The sequence below is a fragment of the Phaethon aethereus genome (genome assembly GCF_964289735.1).
Source record: "Phaethon aethereus genome assembly, chromosome: 7".
Taxonomy (NCBI): Eukaryota; Metazoa; Chordata; class Aves; order Phaethontiformes; family Phaethontidae; genus Phaethon; species Phaethon aethereus.
Genome location: NC_138583.1, coordinates 13156241 through 13175309, shown reverse-complemented (window position 1 = coordinate 13175309; position 19069 = coordinate 13156241). Strand labels below are relative to the sequence as shown.

General features: G+C 38.2%; 1 protein-coding gene across 1 annotated transcript in view; it reads left to right on the top strand.

The window, feature by feature from the left end:
* Window positions 1-19069, top strand: part of SH2D4B (SH2 domain containing 4B) — a gene marked incomplete at its 3' end in the record, with an annotated part of 64891 nt that overhangs the window by 17125 nt on the left and 28697 nt on the right. The window contains exons 4-5 of the mRNA XM_082002112.1: window positions 7109-7253; window positions 15549-15759. Of these exons, the coding sequence (XP_081858238.1) occupies window positions 7109-7253; window positions 15549-15759 (356 nt within the window). The remainder of the gene's footprint in view (window positions 1-7108; window positions 7254-15548; window positions 15760-19069) is intronic.

Here is a 19069-nt window from a genome sequence, read left to right as displayed (position 1 = left end):
GGAATGAGATGCAGATCAGTTAGCAAGCCCACTTTAACACGTTTAAAATGTCTAATGCATTGGTAATCATCCTTCTGTGATGATGATCAGACCGTGTTTAAAGCGGTCTCCAAACTGGGGTATGAAAAGTTCAGTCTCTGTTAATGCTTCATCCTCTTGAAGCATTTTGACTTGGGAGATTGAAACTCTGTGCTTTCTGCTGATGTGTTTAATTTCTAACCATATTGTATCACAAACACTCCTTCTTAAAATGCTTTTATTCCTCTTGACCTATCATTGGACTTTAGGGCTGTCTGCACTAGATAAATAATATCTCACATATCAAAGTGAATGATGATCCCTGTTTCCTTTTCCAGTGCTATTAGAAAAGTATTGCTTTCCTTGGTGTTTCTTAAGCAGAAATGCCTTTAATTTATGATACTAGAATATAAATGTTGACTGCTCTATTTTTGCAGTTTAAGGACAGCTATTCTTTTATGCACCTATTGCAAAGGACAAACAAGAGAGCCAATTACTATCATTAATCTTTTTGCTGATTCACAAAGGCTATGAGATCATAGGCATAATTTCATACTGTTATCAGTTGCTGTCATTAAGAATCTTGAACAATGTGCAGAGCTAGAGCAAATTAAAGGTATGAGTGTCAGCCAGCCGGGGTGGGTGGTATCAGCTACATTTAGAAATAACAGAGATACACTCTCTCAGCTCGCTTTTCATGTGGTCTACATAAAACAAGAGACTATTAATAGTAAAGTACTATCTGTATGACAGCATCAGATACCTGCCAAATTTAATAATATAAGCACAGTTGGCAGTAAAGCTAGATTGCTGCTTAAAAATTTCTTGGGAGATGAAATGTGTGTTAACCAAAAACTGCATCTAAACTTTTATGGGCGCTGTTTTTCGTCATGCATCAAAAAATATTTAGTAGGAGTTTTAATCAGTGTCACTTAAGGAGAAATAATCCTTTTTCTCTTGATAGGCAACAAGAGCATTACAGTGCATCATAATTTCCTTCTGCAATTTTTTTTTTTTTTGGGTGCAAGTTCGTGACCTTTAATTCCAGTTGGGATTGTGGTGAGTGAAGTGAGCTTTTTTAAGGTGTGGATCCAAGAGTTTCTTCATTCTGGCTTGATGACAAGTTTAGAATCAACCTTCACTGAAGAACAGAATAATTAGTGCTTCAGTTCAGGAAATCTCTAATAAGGACAGCTTATGCTTAATAGAAAGAACATACTTCAGTCCTATTGACTTGGATGGGCTTTCAACACATGTCTGAGTGCTTTACTGTGCCTAAAAGTGCTGTGGACCTGATTCCTCAGGCAGTTGCTGCCAGGTGTAGAGTTTAGCAATACAGTAAAATGTCACCATCACACTTACACTACTGTGAGCTTCTGATGATATACCAGTGAGCATTCTGTCCTGATATCAAAAAAACCTCTTGTCTCCAAGTAAACATCAACCACTTGAGTGGGCCTGTTATCTTTAAGTGCAAATAAGCTGTAAATTCAGCTCAGTGCTTTGCTGTGCCAAGAAAACCCTGAACTCTTTCCCAAGGACAGCATATTTAGAATCCGGGAATATGACAACAGCTTCTTGCTGGTGTTTGGCACCCAGTTAATTCTGAAAATGCCTCAGTTGCATCCATTCAGTTGCAATTACAACAACTGAGTAATACTTCATTTTGTTTTCTTTTGTGTAACCACAGTTCAGAAATTCTTTTTTTCTATGCAGTTGTCTCTTTACCAATGTTGGAAGTGAGGCAGCTGTTTCTGCTGGGAATCAAGTCTTAAGGGTTTTATATCCTACTTGTGAGGAACTGTGATATTAATTTTAAAGCAAAATCTTCCCCCAGTGAGATCAGTAATGATTGTGCTGCTAGATCGCTAGTAAAGGCTAGCAAAGCTCTGATATTTTCCATGGGTAAAGAGGAAAATCTGAGCCACTAATGAGGATAGCTACATGTCAGGAATTCAAGCTGTCGAGAGTCCCTTAGGGTGTCTGAGGGACCCCCTTAGAGTCCCTAAGATCCAGAGACCAACACTGTCATTGGATCCAGTGTCAATCTACTAAGAGTTTGTCTCTGGATCTACGGCAAGTTACCCCAGCAGAGTTTGCTCCAGCACGTGCAATGTACCTCCGATCTCTCCCAGTCAGGAATAGTCCTTAGCTTTGTTTTCTACCTCATCTAAAAGAGGGTCTTTGAACCAGAGTACGTTGTTACCTCCCTGTATGCGCCATGTGTGACTAACATCTCCTGGGGCATATCCATGACCGAAACATAACTTCTACATAAAGCATGACTGCGTTTTGTATGTTTGTCGCTGTGCCAATGCGTGCGCAGTGAAGCGATGCAAACCCAGGGCTCCTTTTGAGACACTGGTGGCAGAGAAGAAAATGACGACTCTGCTAACACTTTCTTTCCCAGAGCAAGTGAGAGAATTTTCTCAGAAAAAGGTTGGGCGGGAGGTGGACATATTTCTGCTGATGCTCACTCGTAGCTCTGCTGGAACCGCCGGGTGGGTTTGTGGAGAGCGCCGGTCTCTGGACTCAGGCTGTGTCAGCCCCGCTGAGGACAGGCTGTCCCGGAGCTGGGGCCCCGGGATTTCCAGATTCCCTCCTTCAGAGCAGAGAGTCCTCCGGGCTCAGGTCTGAAGGCTGAGCTTGCGCTGGCAGCTCTGTGGCAGGTATCCCGAACGCCCGCCCTGGCTCAGGAGTGGCTGCTGGGGGGTCTCGGGAGACTCACAGCAGCTGTAATGTGGCCGACGAGCCCTCAGGGCTGCCGGGAGCGCTTCCTGCCAGCCTGAAGCACGGAGGGAGCCCCGGGCATCCTTGGCTTCGGAGAGGACTGCCATAACAAATGTGGCTGTAGGTCCTGTCCTGAGCAGGACGGCAGTCATTCAGCTGCCCTGCATCCCGTAAGACTCCCCAGAGAAGCCCCAAGAGCCATGGCAGCCAGAAGCTCAGTTTTCCATTGGGAAAAAAAAAAAAAAAAAAGAGAAAGCATTGCTGTATTTTAGCTTTTCCTCACTGCATTTTTAAAATCTTTCTGCAGAAAAAAATAAATGCTGACCTAATCTCCTCTCCACTGCACTGGAGTAAAACATTAGAAGCTAACCATGGCTGGTATTAAATGTTATTTAGAGCCGGCTGTAGTAAAGCTATCAGACATTGTGGGGCACACGTTTACAGTCACAAGTAACAAGTTTGTGGTAAATGCTCAACTGCCAGAGGCTTGGTAAGTTCATTTAGCATGCGAATTCTCTGGTGGAGTTAAAGCTGGAGAGGATTACTGCTGCCTGTGGCTTTGCCAGTGTGATTTGTTGCAGCAAGTTAGCATTTCTTGACGATTTGGAACTAGGTACTGAATTGTCACCTTCCTAATTATTCTGGAAGGGCTGAAAGGGTCACTGCACGCAGTACAGCCTCTCTCAACTGCCAGAGAGAAGGTGATGTTTGTAGGTTATTATATCCTCACTCTTGGCTCTGGTGAGCAGGAGTGGGTTCATGGGGAGAAGCAGATAAACTGGTGGTTGTCTTCTTCCAGTTCAGTTGTTCGTTTTAAATACAAACATATACTTTACTCATACTTGACAAAAGGGTGACTATTCTTTCCTGTGTCATACTAACGAGGGTTGCGTCTCCTCGCACACCTTTAAGGAGTTGCACAATATACTTGCACATGCATCCATGTGCTAATTTGAATAAATAGAATTTAAAATTTTGATTGCTTTAAAAAGGGAGATGATGTGAAAAAGTTTTGTGAATTCAGAATCAAGTGCCAGCATTGAGGTTTTTTTTGGTGGTGTTATTCTTTGACTTAAATCTCCTCCTTCTCACAAAAAAAAAGTAGAATTTTCTCAGTAAGCATTACTGTTTTCCATTAAGAACTCAAACTCTACCTGAATTCTGATTTGTTGTTTTTTTTGTTTTAGGGTTTGTGGGTTTGTTTTTTTTTTTTTTTTGGACACTGTCATCTTTTTACTACAAATGCTTCAAAAATAGCTACATTAAAAAAAAAAACCCACAACTTGTGATAAAACTCTTGTGTGATTCAGGGAAACTGCTGTGAGATTTTTTTTTTTTTCTCTTTTCCCGTATTAAGTTTACTCTGTGGTTTGAGATGTTGAATAGAAAACACTTTGATAGCTCAGGATTACCCCTGTGTCTGTCCATCTTCCTGAAAAGGTAGCTTAGATGTATTGGATTTTTTTAGGTAGTGAAGCTAAGTGAATAAATATTCTCCTCATAAGAATAAAGAATAGCTGATTGCATACTTCAAAAAAAAAAAAAAGCTATTTCCTAGCAACTGAAATATAGAATCCCTAATTTTATGGGGTATGTAAAAAGATAATTTCCTTTGTAAATTTTTTTGTTGTTGTTCTGAAGAAGCTGCTGGGCTTTGAAATCAGTGCTTCCTAAAAGCATTGACTTTTCAAAAATAATGAACTGTCCACTCAACTAATCCTTTTAGGACTCGGGAGATAACAATGGGAGGATGATGGTAGAAATAATCAGAGATACTAACATTAAAATATAAAAAAACTACTGAAGAACAATACTAAGCTTTTCTTTCTCGGAAATAATAAAAGCAGCCTAATTTATTGTTCATCATATGTGTTATGGAACTATTATTCTCTACACAGGGACATCACTATTAATACCCAATTTTTCATGTCTTGGTTTGCTGTATTGTCAAGAAGACAGATCCTCTGCTGGTGTGAACTGGTGGAATTCAGCTGTACTAAATGGAGAAATGTTGATTTATGTTACTTAGGAAAATGGAAGAGTGATTGAATTCTTTCAAAGGGTGGAGATTTGCATTTGTTCTGCTTTCCCACTCTGAAGATGGTGTTGCTTGTCACTGCTAAATTGCTTCTTTTCAGTCTCTCTGAGTTGTCAATGGACAAAAGCATTTAGAGCCATGTCAGTTGGCTGACTACTCCTAAGCAAGCCATCCCTGTGAAACTCAAGACACCGGTCCTTGTTCGTTCACACGTGGGTTTACATTGTTATTTCCATGTTAGTGCAAATACAATGTCATTGCTCCTTAAACGTGCTGTTGTGACCCATGACGAGAACAACAAAACTGTCCTGACTCCTGCTGCTCCTTCTGACCCTCACTGAGCTTCTAGAGGTTGCAAACAGCAATATTTGCTGTGGAAAGCTGTCTTCTGAGAAGAATTAGAGTTGTTTTCCTTCAATTCCAGGTTTCTGGTTAACAACAGATAACTTTTGCAGGGCTAGAGAGAACTGGGGGCAGGGCAGGAGGAGAGAAAAAAAAAATCCTTTCCTTCCCCATGGTGGACAAAAGGTTTTTTTCCTGTTTCCCAGGCAGGCATGCCAGATACTTGTTTCACCATTGGGAAATCACGTATGAGTCCCTCTTAGGGGCATTAAACAATAACATTGTTTGGACATGCGTATTACTATATTCGGGCTGCTTTTTGCTATTTGTGCCCTGGTGGGTGTTAGGATGGGAGAGACAACCTTTGAATGAGTACTTTTCCATTTTTACTTTTTGCAGGATTATGAGCAACATCATGAAAGCTCAGTTTTGCCTCTCCTGAACTCGCCGACTGAGTTTAGAGAATAATAGAAGCCAGTTTTTATCCTCATTTTTAAATGTGTCTGCTCATATTTGTAGTACTTATTAAAATAGACCATGGATTGTTTCGGTTATGCTGTGAATCCTACTGTGATGAAAGTTTGTTTTCAAACTTAGAAAATATGCCCTTCCACAAAGTTCACAGTGCACAAATATGTGTGTGTATATATATAATAAAAAGGAAGCTAAATATGTCTGATTCCCCTTTGAGAGCAGGAGCAGTCCCATCTGAACATAATTTTCAGACTTTACATCATACATGTCTTAAGAAAAAAGAAATTACCAGTACAAAGTCTGTAGCTAAACATTTGCTCAAATATATCAGCTCAACTGATTGATAGAACATGTTGGTGCATTTGAGAAAATTGTTTTCGAGTTTAAAGTAACCATGGGGGTTGGTTTGTTTGTTTTTTTCCTGTGCTCAACTATTGCTGGTCCCATTGTAATGAAACATTAAAATGCCACCAAAAGGAAGCAGAGTCAGAGTTTCACCAGATTTTATTCAACTGGATGTCAGTTGCTTCACCCTAGAAATTTGATTAATGTTTTGCAACAACTCACAATCTACTTTGGGTTTCCCTTACTTATGGTTTAGGTTAGGTGGCTCGGTTAGTAATTCAGGGTGATTTTACTCTGTGACTTATAAGAAAATTCTTATCCATAAGTTTCTTACCCAGAAGAGTATAGTGTTGATTCCATTATAATATTAAATAAAACCTCGTTCTTATTCATAATTCAAATTATGTCAATAACATGAGTTACACTTTCACAAAGTTCAGTTTTGGGTTTTTTGGGGGGATTCAGCTGAGCAATGAATTAAATGGGCTTCTTCGCAGGGAAAATTTATTAAAAAACAGATAGGGGTTCCTATTACTGCACCAATCAAGCTCCTGTGTTATTGATAGTAGGCAGAAGGCCAGCTGTAGAGGCAATCTTTATCAGGTTGCCATCTCCTTTAAGCTCTTCTTGGAAGGGAACTTTTTTGCATGTTACTTTTAGCTACATTTTGCGAAGTGTCTGGTACGTGCTGAAGAATCTGGCTTTTCTTCCAGAATGTGGTGATCTTGGTACTTGGAGAACATCATTCTCTGTGTTGGTTATGATGACACGTGGTGACAGTTGCTAAACCAAGAACACCAGTAAATCAGTTACTGAATTCTACACATTCTGTAGATGATGTGTATACTGTCTGAGTGACAGTGACATCTCCAATGGGAGTATATGTGAACTAAAAATGAGCGCTTCTCATGGACTGTAGGATAGTCCGGGCTTTGCTGCCATGTGATAAAATATGTTTTCCATATAGATTTCAGGTTTTAGATACTTATGTGTTCCTTATTCCTGTGATACCTGCGCATCTCAACACTCTTCTATTAGAAAAGGCAATGATTTGTCCAAGGTAACGTAGCTACTCTGTGGGAGGAAGCGACTGAAGCAGTGCCCTAACTTTTGGCACATTTCTCCTCTTTAGTCACCTCTGTTTTACTTCATTTTGCCTAGAAAAGAGAAGAAGAGGAAAGACAAAAGGGTGAAGAACAAATAAGGCAGCAGGAAGAAATCCGAGCAAAAGAGTTGTACCTGAGCCTCAAGCAAGCTCAGCAGCATAGTCAACACAGCGATGATGACCAGGAGTGGGAAGAACAGTGTAAGTAAAATTACCTTCACAGGATTAATGTGTTTCTAAAAGCAAATAAAAGGAGCCTTGTAGAATGGAAAAAGCTGTTGCCAAAAATCTCTTCTACCTAGAGCAATGCAAAATGCTGTATTATTTTGCAGGAAATTACCAGCTTGACCTTACAAACAGAAGTTACTGTGAGTTTACCAATTTCACATTTCTTTCTGAATAAGAATCCGTGTCAATGACTGAAAAAATTTTTTGTGTACGGTGACTGAGATAATTTTTGTCTAATGTAATTAATTAACAGTTTTGGCTTAGTAATAATAATTCTGGACACAGTTTTTTTGACAGCTTATCCTCATCTATTTCTGAAGAGGTAAAATCTGTCTTCATCTGTATTTTAATTACTTCCATATGATGATGGGGTCAAGCTATGATATCAGACTGAAACTCACTTCATTTCAAAAGATTACAATAAATAATACTTAGGTTGTCGTCCTGAAAAAGATCCTTACGATGATGATCTCACTCTATGGAGGTGGCATTCCTTTTCAGCCACCCTGAAACTCTTTATTATCATCATCATTGTGGTTAATTTAAAAATACATTAGTGATTTTTTAAAAGCCCATAAGGAAGAGAAAAAATATATTACTATATATGTATACTTACTCTAGGTAAGTAAAGGTCCACGTTATGAGTAAATAAGACTTAATATGTTATTGTGAATAAAATGTACGTCTACTCCATCTGGAGCCTATTGCATAGCTGGCTTTAGTAGTAGGAAATTTGCGATAAGAATTATGGATTTTTGTTGGAGGAAGAATATTCTCTATTTGCCACATCTATACTGATTTGATTACTCTGCAGAAAAAGAAAATGTTATGATTGGAAAGTTTTAGCTCAAGTAGGGTCATGGGGTTATTGTATCAATTATATATAACACAAAAGTTAATCAACTAATAATAAAAATGGAGTTTTAGGGAACTGATAGTTGGTATGTGTTGCATGAAATACCTCATGAAATAGGAAAAAAAAAATATTGCTGGTGTGTTACCTATTTCCTGACAGAAGTAAAAGAACTGTTTCAAAATATGCAATGAGTTTATTTTATAGTTTTAGTCATCAGTTCAGGAGTTCCTGAAGACTAATTACTGAAATCCTATTACCTGGGATTGATGAGATAGTGAATCATTCTGTACAACATGAATTAAATCTACGTAAGATACACTGGTGCAATTTTCCAAGCTCATAGCAGGCTGCGCTCTTTTTTGATCAATAAAACCTCTGTATATTACATTGTCAATAGAGAGAAGGTAATTATTTCCTGGAGAATTATTTAAATCCAGGTGTATGTGTTTATTTGGAAAGGAAAACTGTAGCTTCCTGTATTTTGGGTGTTTAAGAGCAGAATGAGCTGGGGAAAAAATAGCCCTTCAGTTTTGTAGAAAATGATGAATTATCAATTAGCATCAGCTGGCATAGAGGATGGAATTATGTACTTTTGCATTTCTGTGATGGTAGATAAGAAAAAAAATACACTTGCAACCATTTTATAAAAAAAAAATCCAGCCTATCTTTACACTGACATTGTCAATAAAACTACATTACTAAAACCAACTATCGTTTTCTTACTATTGGATTAAAGAGGTAACTGAGGTTTTAGATTGTTGTCTCAGTTTTCTCATAGCGTGCTGGTTGTACAGGGACAGGTATCAGAAGTGCGATAGAGGAATTATTGGAGAAGGCAGAGAAGATAGGAACAAGCTATAAAAAGTTTTGATCATGATTTCTTGACGGCATTCTTGGCCTGTCAGAACACCTCTGACTGCATCATATGCATAATCTACCACTAGTATTTTTTCTTGTGTAGCCTGTGGAGCATTCTGTATGCTTCAGTCTTCAGTGTGTGCCTCAATACCTAAAGACCTGTCTGCTTGTGGTCAAAGGGGTGACCAACTGCAGCTCACACAAATTCGAGCTGTCTAGCCTGCCCATCAATAACAGTGATGCTCTGGCAAAAGGAAAGCTCAGCACCTTCTAGCTGGCGGCACCACAGTTGGGTTTTCCAGCCTACTATAAATTCTGTGCTGCTACAGTTTATGCTGTTATCAGTAATTGATTTAGCATTAAACTAACTGCAGACTAATGACTAGAGTGTATCACATCCTTGTTTATGCTCTTATGCTTATCTCGGTGTCTCAATTTATCCCAGTTGGTTTGAGGGCTTAAAACTGTGTTCCATTAGCAAATGGGTGTGACAACTTAAGATATGAAGATGCAGTGTTTAGTGCCTTATCTGAAACCAGTTCCTGGCTGGTTTAGACTATGCCATCAGACTTTGCATCAAGCTTCCTGAGGAATGCTAACATCTTCCATTTCCTTAACTTTGCTGCAGAAGCCAGAACTTCCAGCAGACAGGCAATAAGACATATTTGGAAGTGAGTGAACTAATACCTCAGGTTTCCCAGATTTTTCACTTTTGATTTCAATTTCAGGTTTTTTTTTTTCCTTTTTATGGTAATCCTTTCATTTGTCCTCAAATAGTCCTTTGGGACACTGAGAGGAAATTTAGTCAAGTTAGGCAAAGCTATCCACTTGTCACCTTTTTCAAGCAATAAGTAAATGCATGAATACATAAAAGAATTACAAGCAGATGTAATATTAAGGTCTTTTGTCTCTACACACCTGCAATGGAAACCATACTGCCTGTTAGGAACAAAGCCAGGCTCCTTTGTGTCTTGCCTCCTTGAAGTCAGTCCTTCATATTCAACAGTGCTGGGGGGTCAGTACTGAAGAGGAACAGCAGTGCTAGAGCAGCTATTGTGGAGAGCCAATGTAGCAATGATACTGATGACACTACTAATTTATTTAGTAGATGGAATTTAGAATGTGATGAGGATTCATCTCTCCTCATCACATTATCCCTCAGCTGTTTATTGCCAAGGCAGTAAGCAAAGTGTTGCTAATATTAGTTTCTGTTGTTTGGTGCAGTTTGCTTTTGCCATTTGCCTGATTGTGCCAAATAACAATAAAAGCCCATGGAACTGCTGTGTTAATTGAAATACATAATTTTAGTGCTTTTTAAAATACTAAATGACAAGTGTAGAATAACTTGAGGAATCGGTACTAAAAGGGGGGGAAAAAAAAGTAAGAGCAATTCTACACTTTGATTTCATATAATGGATATATGTTGGGGTATTTTAGAGGGCAGTTGTGAGTTAATATGTGGAGCACGTACATTGGTTGGCAAATGAAAAGGTGAATAGAGGAAAAGACTGATTCAGAGTCCACTCTTGAGAGCTCTTATTCTTTGAAACTGAGAAGTGAGAACTAAGGCTGAGTTTGGATAGAGGAGTGTGTATATTCTGATTAGTTTTGGACCTTTTTACGGGCTGTTCCATTTTGTAGGCTTCTAGAGTATTCAGTAAACAATACGCTATATCACAGTGTCTAAGTGTGACCTCTGTGAGAGCAGAAGAGGAATCTGCAAAACATAATAGGAAAAACTATAGCATAAATATTAATCTGACTGAACATTGCAAAAGGCATACTGTTAGCACATTTACAAACCCCTGCGAACTGCATCAAGCAATGAAATGCTCAGATACCATCTGACCAGCTATACTCATCTCCAGACAAAAACTATTCTAGTAAAAATGTAAATAGAATTGAGTGACTTGATGTATTCTTATACCTTTCCCTAAGCATCCACTTTTGGTCTCTGTTGGAAGTAGGATACCAAGCTGACTCATTATAGCTTCTTTTATATTGTTGTATTTTTATGTTTTTCTACAAACTATGTCTATGAATTTATTTTTGCCTGAATTTTAAAGGCATGTATGTTTGGTGCTTATCTTCCTTGGAAACTCGAGTGAGTGAGTTTACGGGCAGGAGCTGAATTTTAAAGTGAGTAGTCCCCAGTTCAGCTATGTATTAACCAAGCAAGCACTCAACCTTAAGTATGTGCTTACTGAACGCCAGGTCTCAGAGTGCATTGTTGAACAGGGATGGGATTATGCACATGCTTTCTCATAAGATTGCTGAACTGGAGCCATATTGCAGAGTGTTTGTGCGAAGTTATTTTCCAATTAGGAATGGGAAAAACACCGTGTGATTTGTATGTGTATTCAGAAAATTTGCAGACTGAATTTTATCTATTAAGTAGTCATTTTGAATTGCTCATAAACAAAATCCAAGAACTCTTAACAAGGGTAAAGCTGAAACAAAACAATTTAAAAATGAGGATGCATATTCATAGCACTTTTTTTTTCTGCTTTCACATAGCTCTGACTGTAGGTCATAGCTCTTCAAAAGCACAAAATAGATAATGGAGAGTTTCCAGTATCTCACAAATTATGTAATCAAGTTCAGCTGCAGCACATCACGAATGAATCCTCCTCTGTATCAAAAGATTTGATATTCGAACTTTGTCAGGACTGCTAATAGGGATTTTCCAATCCTAAGTGAAAATATAAAAGGCCATCTTGCATTTTCACTCAAAAGACAACTTAAGTTAGCAAAGAGGAATAATAGAATCTCGTAAGCTGTTCAAGGAAAATAAGGCAAACTCAAAATGAGACCTATAGGATCATAAGAGCTATTGCATACACAAGTTTTGTATTTCTTTGTTGTTAGAATGTTTACACTCCAGGTCATGTAGACATGTCCAAGTTGGCTTTAAACTATTTATTTATAGTAATGACAAGCGTGCAATCATGACAGTACAGAACTCAGGTTGGATATTTTTACCAGTTTTCCGGGAGGGTTTGGTAACCCATTTTTGGCCTGTTCTACTGCAGCTACAATCATATTGGCACCTAACTTATATGAACAGCCCAGGCATTTCTACTCAAGTTACAGTGCCATCAAGGCAGAAGTGTGCTTTGTTTTACAAACCCTGGGGGTGGCTGCACCCGGTGTTGGTATCACCAACACCTGAAGAGAAAACTGGTAGTGGAGATGGACTTACAGAACGTGGCTGAACTGTAGATTTCCTGTGAGCTTGAGAAATCAAATTCCTCGTTTCCCACTCTTGTGGGAATGTCAGCCCTGACTTTATCCCATAATGTAAAAGGAAGATGAAGAAAATGTAAACCATTATTTGCAGTAATTTTTGATGTTATATATATGGAAGTGTGGTGATGGTTCAGAGATTTTAAGGACAGAAGACATCATTCAAATATCTAATCTCCCCAACTGGAAATATTGACTATTGAATTTAATGCTTTGCACAGGGGTCATGCCAGGAGTACATTTACTGTAAAAGGACAGCTAGTCAGGAAAAGTAACCGGTTCCTACTTAAGACAGTACTAGAAGTCCTGACTAGTTTTGCTTTCGTATTGTGAGAAAGGCTATGATGTGTCCTGAAATACAACAAGTAATGCAGAATTTGTGGCTTTTTCCATCTTAGAATACTTGTAGTAGACTTGATCCAGACATAAATTTCTTCTTTCTCGTGACATGGTTCAAAGTCAGAGAGACAAATATGAATATTCACTAAATTCTATTGTAAGAAAAACCTGCTGCAGAAATAAGTCCAGTTTTACCTTCAGACTTTGAGTGACTTTCTCAAGTTAGATAAATTTGTGCGAGATGTCTGTGTGGGAGGACAGTTCATGTGGCACACATCGTCTTGTCTGGAGTGTAATGGAAAACTTTTTTGTGGATTCCTGACTGCAATGGCTGGATGAATCTTTATCCACAATACTATTTCCAAGTTACTGATGCCGGTGACTTTGATGATAATACCCGACACAAAGTCCTTTGACCAGTCAGAGAGTTTTAAAGGAAACTGCAGATAACATAGCAACACAGATCCGCAGTAGGAGCTGTACTAGACAACTCCTAAAGATAGAGGAATGTGAGGAAAGAGAGAGGGATTTCTGAGAATAACTATAAGGACTGGGAAAGGGAGAAAATCAGGACTCAAAATGAGGAAAAAAATGGGTTAAGAGAACCTGTGCGTCCCTATGGTCAGCAATACAATTCTTCAGATACCTCAGTTGGGCAATTTCAATAAAATTTCTTCACAACTGGGAAGAGATGCCTACACACATATGTATGTGTGTACATATATGTGTGTGTGTATATATATCTATGAAATCTATATGCATGCATTTAGATATCCATGGCATGCAGCCTTCCCTATCCTGACATATATACAGACACATATACACATGTATGGGTGTGTATATATATACGTAAACACATATACATATATATGTATGGATAGGGAAGGCTGTGTGTCATACATACTTTCAAAAAGTTTTCTGAATGTTGATTTTGACAGCTGCAAACTATGCTTCCTCTCCCCATTGTTTTGTCATAAGAAATATTAAAATTTGGGAAAATGTAGTCCCGGTCACTAGCTTCTGATGGTATAGATTTATTAGCTAGTAAAAACACAGTAGGAATGTCTGTCGAAAAGAGTATCTATTGCTGAGGAAAGTGGGCCATGAATTTACCTTGCCTTTTTCATTACCAGGCAGCCTGTACATCAGTAGAAAAGAATCCCAGGCAGCCTGTCCTCAATCTGTATACTGTGATTGTGACAAACATTGACTGGTTTCTAAATGTCTTACCAAGCTGCATTGCACTCATCTTTCGTGCTGTCTCTCATTGCAAACACATAGTCCACATTTAAAGCAGCAATTACTGAGTGGCTTTACAAAGGATAAATTACAGAAATTTTGTAACTAATATACTTGAGCCATTGAAGTAGCACACTTAGATGACGTTATCTACCCTTAAAAATAATGACCTGTAAGATAAATAGTGAAACCTCTTACTCATGTTTTCTGTGCTGTACAGTTGTTTGTTACTGTGTTTAGGTAAAACTACAGGGTATGTAGTTAAGTGAATGGAAATCCTGCCAGTTGTATTCTTATGAAGCATCTATGACTTGTTTATTATGCTATCTTGATGAGCTTTTAGTCTTGTATATCTTTCTATCTATGATAATATTGTATAACTCTAAGCTTAAAGGTCTTTTTCCCTCATTTGCCCAGAGGGTTTTATTTCATTTCATTTTGCTTTGAGCACTTTTGATTCCATTAAACCTTTTCATAATTTGGACAAATCCATTTATATTTATGCTTGCTTTAAGTCAGGAGTGTAAACCAGAGGCATGCGAACAGCCTAATGAAATGCAGCTGTCTGGTATTATATCATGCATTCCTAGTCACAGGTACAATCACAACAGAGTAAGAAATAGTGTGTGCACTTTATGAACTGGGTATGATCTAAACTGGGATAGTCATGGCAGGATTGATAATTGCTGCTGGAGGCAATAGCTTACTGCTTTAATATTTGCTTCACTGGATGTTAAAGGTTTGTTTTGCACTGGAATAATTTGCCTGCCTGAAGTTATTTGTGTGTCAAAAAAATCGTCAAAATGGGGCTTGTGGCACCAAAAAAGAGCTGATAGATGACGCATATTTGCAGTACAATTCTTGGTGCATTCAAGTTATACCCTTCTGAATACAGGATTGTTTGTACATTAGCTTTAAAATGAAGAAGCTTTAGTGACAGATGCCTGACTTGCAATGGCCAGAGCAGCAGTCTCATTTCAGCTTATGGAAATACGTAACTCCCTGCTCAGGTGTGTATTAAGTTTTCCAGTAGAGATTCTGGTTCTTTATATGGAATTTCAGAGACTCAGGTGTGAGACAACCCCATCCATAGCATCAGCATGCCCTTTCCAAAGGCTATTAATTTCTCCATTGTTACTGAATCCAATTTTCAAGGTGGAGACTTCTGTGGCTCTAAGTACTGTAGCAGAGATAGCATATGCCATTCAGAAAGAAAGCAACATCAACCACAAAAAGTGAAAGCTACATGATAGTTTTTATAATTGTAAATTTTGGGAGTAGCTTCTGCAATTCCAGTTATGTGCATAGTTGCAAAGACTTCTGTTAAACACAGGCTTAATTTTAAGCGGTAGTTAACATTCTTTCTTGAAACATAGAACTTGGTGCACTGCCAATAGAAAAGATGTCCCGAAGCAGAATTTCTCTTATTACAGCCAAAAGCAAGTGTCAGATGTAATCGTAGTATGTAGAGGCACAGTTATTGCCAGTAGCGATCACATCATTTATAGCTCAGGTGTGGCATGCTGCTTCTCGTGGTGGACCTGTATTTGAAGCATCAGGGAAGTCATCCCGTTAGCCACCTCTTTGATAGTGCATTGTCATTTGAATGTAATTCTTAAAATCAGGTCACATAAGGAATAAAGATAGTAAGCTGTTCTATAAGGAAGGGTAAATGGTTATTTGTATTTCTAAAGCCTCTCCTCCCCACCCTTCCCATTCATTCCACCCAGTGCGCCGCTCCAAAGCCGCAGATGAGGAAAGGAGCCACAAAGCACGCAGGGCCCGAGATGAATACCGACGACAATCCTTGCGTGCCATCCAGAAGGGAAGAGTGGCTGGCCTGAGTCATTTGTTCCAGGGAACAAGCCTGAATAACGATCAGGAGATAAAACTGAACAACAATAGTGCAAGTCCTTTGCTGCCTCTCTCTGCGGCATCCAGGTTGGTTTGTACAGGAGTGACTTTGAAATAGTTTTCTGTTGAAGTGCTCCCTCTCCAATCCCCACCATTTCACCAAGCTCTTCCTCAGCTGCTGGAAACTCTGAGTCTTGCTCTTTTGCTGCGACCGAAGAAGAATCTTTAAAGAAAAATAAAACCAGATTGAATACTTAATGTAAACTAAATGCCATTTATTTTTCATACAGATATCTTAGAGTTCACACAGAGAGAGATGGGTCCTTCAAAAGTCAGTATTAGATGAGTATGCAAAAGTCAGTGTTAGATTAGCATGCAAGGCTGTGATATGGAGAAGTCAAACGGACCAAGTCTTAGGCAAGTCTTAAGCCTCAAGGCTTTGAAACTTTTTACACGGAGCTGTTGTACTCCTAAATTTCAAGGGTTTTAAGGATTTTTTGAGGCAAAATTAAGTGTCTTTGGTCTTTATTAATCTTTCATATGACTATTTAGGGAGTGCCATGAATTGCAGAAGAGGAAAAGAATCCAAACTGTCAGATGGGTGCTAGAAAGCTGACTAGTCATTCTACTCTTTTCCTGGTTATTGCTTATACCATTAATTTGTCTTCATGTGGTTTTAAAGGCAGTGTGAGCACTGGCAGGATGGTAGCATTAAATGCTGGGGGGCGGGGAGCAGCAAAAATCATCCCAACAACCAATATACAAGCTCAGAAAGGAAAGAGTCCTATTATATTGTTTTTCTTTACCAGTCAGTGTAACACCAGAGGGAATCAGTCCCTCATTGTCTGGAAATGTGTTCTGCTTTAACAAGTTATTTGCTTTACGGTGTTGAGACACAGAAACTGTGGTAACAGCAACTAAAACTCCTAGTTTGAGGAGGAATCAGAATTTTAGTCTCAGAGACAGCAGGATCTTTAAAGTTATCATCAAATCATCTTGTCAAAGGATTTCTCTTGTTATTTTTCCAAACTACTTAACATCTTCAAATTGAAGTAATAAAAACACCAGCAAAAGTGGCAGATTTTGAAAAAGACAGTCCATAACTTTGACCTGAAGCTCCGAGCTTCTGAGGTGACGTTATTCACTATGGAATTTGGTGGTGCTGGATGTGATCCTTTTCAAAAAAGGGCCTGAAAAAAAGCTGAAAAATATTGTGATCATTATCCAGCTCATGTTCAATACTATTTAGTTGTTTCTAAGCTATGCCTATACTACGAAAAACAGGCAGTATTTATTTTTATTATCTTTTAAGGCTCCTCTTTTTTCGTCCATGACTTTATTGGGAAGGTATCAAGAAAAATAAAAGTTGCTTTAAACACGTGCCTTAATAGTGGATATACATAAATATATACATAATTCAACTTCTCACACCTAACACTGGTATGGTAAAGGAGAAGTGGATGTGTATGTAAAGTTTTACTTTGCCAGTGACCTGGGAGATCAAGGAGGTGCACAGTTTGTTGCTGTTTACCACTAGTGGGAGACAGATTTCTTTTTTTGCCTTAAGGGAGCGTGGGTTCAGTGTTATGTCTCTAAGTTTTTCAGCATTTAGCATAGCTCCTGAGTCTTTGCCTTTTCTTTTAAAAGTCACATGGAAATAGTCGTCTTTTATTTTCACTTGAGATTTCTCTTTCTTGAAATTTCTATATAGTTTAGAAAGCTTCCATTTGATTTTTTTTTTTTCCCCCCCTACTGCCTTATTTTGCTGAGTGTTCTCTTCCTTTGGCCCACTTGCTCCCTTTCATCCTTTCACCTACTGTGTTTTTTTATTTTTACTTTTGTAAAATTTCTTCCTGCCCCTACTGGGTGAGCTCAACCACAGTAGCTGTACACAAACTGACAGAGTAATTCTGAGATTTGGGCCAGGGCAGAAAAAATGATGGATTTGATAAGTTTTTCAGAACTATAACTGAATTAGAGAGAAATGAGTTAAGTGAGAATGGACTATAGACCCCTAGAATTCAAGTGGTTCTTGTTGCTTTATAGAAAATATTCAAAAACAGAAATAAGAAACACATGTAGTTTGTTTTTTTTAATGTGTGTCTGTAACTGAATTCTCACTTTCTCCCTTCACTCATGGTTGGATCTTCAAATTTTATGGTTAATATTGGTCAGATCTACTCACATGTGTTTGTGTAATTTAGCAATAACTATTACATTCACTGCAGGCTTCATCACTTGATATCAACAGAATCCATCACTAGTTTTCGTAATAGTAAGACAAACTGAAAGGAGGACTCAGTTGCACATCATCGAACAGACAGCATCTGTCTTTTTTGCTTTTATTCCTTTCTGAAGAGCACCTTGCAGTCCTGAATTGCAGAACCTTGATTGGTTTTGAGGATTCTCAATTATCTCTCACATTAGTTTAACGCTGTTTGGTGACTTCTCAGCTGATGTTCTAATTTTAGCGATAGTCCTCTCTTACACTGTCTAGAAATATACAATATTAGCTGGCAGCTCCATGGCAGGTGGAGTAGGAAAGCCAGAAGTATGCAGCCAGCTACTGTCCTGGACACTGTGAAGTGTATGTCTCACTAAATGGAATTATGTTACAGGTAGACGTACCCACACTAGCCTTCATCCTCTGTTTATCTGAAGAAGAACAATAATGAAGATTTGGTAATTTGTGCTAACAGCTTGAGCACCCAGAAAGCCATGGGATTTCAAACTATACAGAAATCCATTGTAAAACCTCCTTTTTACTACTGCTGTCAGGATAAATGAGATTGTATGCTTAATTGAAATGCAGTCATACTTTCATTTGATAGAGTATACCTTGGTCCTTATTTGGAATAGCTGGATGGATTTTCCACATGTTTTTACCTCATTTTCCTCCTACTAGTAATCAAAAATGCTTAGAAAATAGTAGAAGCAGTAAGGGAGGCTGTCAAGTAGAGAATGCAAAGGGAAAATAAGAGTTTAAACAAAACATTCCCTCTGTCATGCTCAATGGTTTGGATACACAATCTATTACAGCTGATTCTGATTTAGATTTTCTTGCTAGTGGAAAGGAGTGTACTCTAAGCAGAAAAATATACTTTGCTTGTCAATATGTACATTTGAATAAAAATGAGGTGGAAAAGGAAAGGTGACTGAAAAGTCCATTGCATCTTTTGTGGTAAATTGTTTTTCAATTTAAGTTCTGTGCTTAAGAAAATATTTAAGGTTCCATCGCAAATGTAAAATCAAAATATTCTGGTTTCCATAAAAACTCAAAATAGTTTTAGCAAATTTAAAGGTTAAAATTGTTCAGTGAGCTATACTGAATGACAGTTACACTGACCATTTTGTAGCTGTATGTTTTGTAAATATATAAAAAAGAGATTAATGTTTA